This window comes from Rutidosis leptorrhynchoides, unplaced genomic scaffold (assembly GCF_046630445.1).
Source record: "Rutidosis leptorrhynchoides isolate AG116_Rl617_1_P2 unplaced genomic scaffold, CSIRO_AGI_Rlap_v1 contig504, whole genome shotgun sequence".
Taxonomy (NCBI): domain Eukaryota; kingdom Viridiplantae; phylum Streptophyta; class Magnoliopsida; order Asterales; family Asteraceae; genus Rutidosis; species Rutidosis leptorrhynchoides.
The window spans coordinates 20-4,866 of NW_027266732.1; the positions used below are offsets into that span (position 1 = coordinate 20).

The following is a 4,847-nucleotide window of genomic DNA, read 5'->3' on the forward strand; positions in this document are numbered from 1 at the left end:
TCCTCACTTTTTGAATCCATGAGTCCATTTTTTAATGATTTGTGATGATCCAAAAAATACCTGTAGTTGTAATTAGTATAATTTTATAACAAACCAGCACATATATTTGGTATAATTAAAAAAAACAAGGTGATACTTACTGGCGATATGGAGTGATTTTCTTATGATTCAATAACACATATTTGTGAGCTTGAGCCAAAGACTTATCATCAAGGACAAGAGTCTCAACCTTTCATAAACCACGACCACCAGAACCACAAGCATACAAACTTTTCTAAATATCGTTGTCATCATTTCGTAAGGGACGATTCATTGAAGTTTTTACACTTTGAAAGTATCTTGAACAAAAAGTAAGACACTCCTCAGCTAGGTACCCTCCTGCGATTGAGCCCTCTGGTTGGACTCTATTACGAACATAAGATTTCAGCCATACCAAATACCTTCAATTTTCAGAATTACAAAGCGAATGGTTTGGTTAATAAAGATGGTAAATAATTATAAGTAACACAAAATTAATCAAATATGAAAAGAAAAAAATTTATATAAAATTACCTCTCAATTAGATACATCCATCTATAATGCACAGGTCCACCGAGCTTCGCCTCTTCAATCAAATGAATAAGCAAGTGAACCATAATAGTGAAAAAATTCGGTAAAAAGAGTTCCTCTAAATCACATAATGTGTCGGCAACCTTAGACTCTAGCTTCTCCAGCTCACCCACGTCAAGAACTTTACTACATAACCCTTTCAAGCAGTAGCTCAAATCAGATACCACCTTCACCAATCGCAATTGTGCACGTGAGTGCATGGATGCCCTTAACGCTATTGGCAAAACGTTTTGCATTAAAATATGACCGTCATGACTCTTAAGATTAAACAACTTACGATCTTGCAAATGAACACCTCACGATCTTACAAATGAACACCTCTTGAGATGTTTGATGCATACCCATCAGGGACTTTAAGATCCTTCAACACTTGGAGGAACATAGACTTTTCAGTTTTTGACATAGTATAACATGCAGGTGGTAAGTATGGCTTTGTGTTTCTACATTCAACAAGGTGAAGATCACATCGTATACCCATTTCCATAAGATCTTTTCTAGCCTTTTCATTGTCCTTCGTCTTTCCATCTAAATTCAGTAAAGTCCCAAATAAATTATCACATACATTCTTCTCGATGTGCATCACATCCAAATTATGTCTCAGAAGGTTATATTGCCAGTAAGGCAAATCAAAAAATATACTTCTCTTTTTCCACAAGTTTGGCTTTCCATTGACATCCTCTTCAAAAATATTATCCCCATTTTCAAAAACACCAACTCTTTCTGCCCTTAATATGGATTCATTAATTTCTTCCTCAACACTACTAGAATTTTTAGTATTCTCTCTAGGCCTCTTCTTAAGATGTTTGGCAGGCTTTCCATAAGTGAATTTAGCACCATTTAGTTGTTTTAGGACATCAGTATCTGACAATAATTTTGGAGGACATTTGTTCTCATAAGTACCATCAAATCGATCTTTTTCTAATCGAGATGGATGGCCTTGCTTGAGCCATCTACGATGACCCATATAACTAAACTTCCTCCCATGTTTCAACCAAATTGAGCACGTGGAGTCAGTGCAAACAGGACATCCAATTCTTCCTTTAGTGCTCCAACCCGATAAGATGGCATAGGCTAGGAGATCATTTATAGTCCACATAAGGGCAGCTTGCAATTTGAAGTTCTCTTTTGCAAATGCATCATAAGCATCAATTCCAGCCCACAATTCCTTCAGCTCATGTATAAGAGGCCGCAAATAAATGTCTATATCATTTCCAGGACCTTTTTCCCCAGGAATTATTATCGACAAAATGAATAAGTATTGTTTCATACATTTCCATGGGGTAAGTTATACGGTATCAACATCACTAGCCATATGCTATATGTTGTACTCATTGTACGAAAAGGATTAAACCCATCACTAGCGAGACCAAGCCTGATACTACGAGGGAAAGCGGCAAACTCCGGATAATGCACATCAAATTCTTTCCAAGCCTTTCCATCTGCAGGATGTCTCAAGAGTCCATCTTTATTTCCGCCTTCTTCATGCCATCTCATATCCTCTGCTATATCTGTTGACATATAAATTCTCTTTAATCTAAGAATCAAAGGAAAGTAGCGCAAAACCTCGGCTGCTTTCTTCTTTATATCAGATGGTGACCTACCAACAAGTTGTCCATCATTTTCACCTGCATCCACTGTTTTCCAACGAGAACTTTTATATTCACGACATGACTCTAGTTTTTCATCCTCTCCCTAATAAAGCATGCAGTCATTAGGACATGCATGAATCTTTTCATAATCAAGACCCAATTAATTTGTTAACTTCTTAGCTTCATATGCAGAAGTAGGTAATGATGTCAAATGAGGAAATGCATCCGTTAGAAGCTCTAATAGCATTGTGAAAATCTTATTTGACATACCACCAAGATACTTTAAATGATACAAGTGCAAATTGAAAGACAAATTTAAATATTTACAACCTGGATAGAGTTCTGTATCACATTCTTCTAATATTTTCTGATATCGTATTGGGTCAACAGTAGGCAATGGGTTTGATTGAATCCTCTCATCAAAATCGTCATCAAATTCTTCATCATGCTGGCCTATGTTAGCATCTTCTCCAACAATGTCGGGACCTTCACGATCCCTACCCAATGAGTTGAACCCTAGTGCATCTCGAAGAAGTCTTGTTATGTCATCCACATTTGTAGATGTTTCATCACCACTTGTATTTCTATGATGTAAACCTGATATAAAATGGGCATCATGTAGGGATGATGTCTGTTGCTCCCCATGGAAAGTCCAGATAGTATAATCCGGCAAAAAACCAGATAACAGAATATGATGGTGAACAAGGTCAATGTTCAACCGCTTTAAGTTACAACAATTAAGGCATGGGCATTTGATTTCATCTCTTACTGCATTGATATGACCAAAGTCTATGAACGACTGAACTCCATCTCTATAAGTTTTACTAGTTCTTGATGCTTCAATCCAAGTTTTATCCATTGTGTCAACTAAAATAATGCCTACAGCTTCTTAAAAATCCACAAACACACAATGAATTTCAATTTGTCTACAGCTAGTTATTTCTTAAAAAAATAACATATATATGAAAGTGGCCCATATAAAGGATATTGACATAGACCCTCTCCCTCGGCATTCTAGCCTACCCAAACCAGAACTTATTTTTAAAGAATGCAGCAGTTGAGGGCTTAATTTATTTGCATTAGCTTGATTTTTTTTTCTGAGTTAAGTTTGTCTTTTAATGACATGTGGTTAATGTATTAAACAAATACAATGGAGAACATACACAAACTTATAAAGAAACAAAAAGAACACTAACAAACAATGACACAACACAGAAAAAAAATTATAATCTCATGTTAGATGTCTACTTTACAGACTTCGTTTCATTTGAATCATTGTAATCTTAATTAGCTTATCATAATATCACCTCTTTCAGTCAATTCATCAAAACGTTCAATGTATTTCAATCAAAACCCAACGTTGTCAGTACGTCTTCGAAGAATCAATAGGCTAAGATTTATGTGCTATCAATGGTAATAAATTAAGCCAAATAACAGAGAAATTTCAAAAGACCCATACTTTATTAGGTTCTTAAAATACACACACCAATCAAAATCTAAACGAAAAATAGGGAAAAGAAGACAATAATTCCTCAAGACGGACACAATTACCTACTATTGATAATTTTCTAGCTCACGAGATAGGAAGATGGAGTCTCCAAGATGGAATTGCCAAAAAATCTTCGAGAAGAAGTCGAAGAAAAGTAGCCGAGATAAAGTCTTGACCTCCTACTGAAATTGCTATTCGAGTTCTCTAATGAAAACGAAGGAGGAAACTGATTTTCATAAACTGTCGAGTTCATTCAATTTTGGAGCAAAATTTCAGCGGGATACTTTATTATTTTGACGCACAAAATTTTTTTGGCTTCTTTATTCACATATATATATACCGCGTATTATATCAATAATGTTATAAAAAATTATTATTATAATATTAAAAATATTAAAACACCTGTATATATGACACTTAAATGTCAAAATAGAGTCGTCAACAATGTATTAAACCAATCAAATATCTGTATACTTTGTCCAGCCTTTTTGACACCTTAATTCCTCAGAAAAAAAAAATAAAATTGAAGGAATTATTTTGACGCTTTATCTAAATGTCATGAAAACAATGTCAATAAATACAAGTTTTGTTGTAGTGCAAGAATTCTAATCCTACCTATAATGTCCCGACAAGCCAAAAAAATTAGAGCCAATGCTATTTACATCGTTAATCACCATTAAGGCATCGGATTCAAACGAAATATGTGTCAAGCCTAAGACTTAACTAATAATACTCCCATATGAAGGGCTGATGCTTCGGCAAAAGTAATAACCATGAAACATGTCTCAAATTTCGATTGGTAGCCCAACGTGTTACCTCGAAAGTCCCCGATTACGACACTGAGATCGAAGATACTTGAATCCCTGAAGAGCGCTGCATCTGACTTAATATTGAAGTGGCCTGGAGGAGGGGTTTTCCATTTAAACGGATGAGGAGTAAGGAAGCTTTGTTGGTCTTTCGAAAGAGATGCCAAGAGCTTATAGAAATGAGTAGCAGTCAAGGCCGATGAAGATGGCCGAGCACACTGCCCCTTGGCCCAAGAGTCGTTGCGATTTTTCCAAATGACCCATAGTACGATGTTAAGCATTGTCCACTTTTCAATGCATAGAACATCATGCAGAGGGAAATACAATCCAAAAAAACCTCTAATTTTTCCAAGC

The 4,847-nt window shown here is 35.6% G+C and overlaps 1 protein-coding gene across 1 annotated transcript; it reads right to left on the bottom strand.

The window, feature by feature from the left end:
• Positions 1-913: 913 nt before the first annotated feature.
• Positions 914-3,057, bottom strand: LOC139884119 (uncharacterized). The gene is made up of 3 exons (XM_071868190.1): positions 2,529-3,057; positions 1,879-2,243; positions 914-1,774 (listed from the first exon to the last, which is right to left on the bottom strand). The coding sequence occupies exons 1-3, from the start codon at positions 3,055-3,057 to the stop codon at positions 914-916; spliced, it is 1,755 nt and encodes a 584-aa protein (XP_071724291.1).
• Between the last annotated feature and the right edge of the window lie 1,790 nt (positions 3,058-4,847).

Bases quoted from the DNA above. Each gene is read 5' to 3' on its own strand.
- LOC139884119 (XM_071868190.1), bottom strand. From the start codon at position 3,057: ATGGATAAAACTTGGATTGAAGCATCAAGAACTAGTAAAACTTATAGA. The intron at 2,244-2,528 runs GTTGTAAATATT...GTTGGAAAACAG, and splicing joins TGATACAGAACTCTATCCAG to TGGATGCAGGTGAAAATGAT. The intron at 1,775-1,878 runs GTATGAAACAAT...CATGAGCTGAAG, and splicing joins ATAACTTACCCCATGGAAAT to GAATTGTGGGCTGGAATTGA.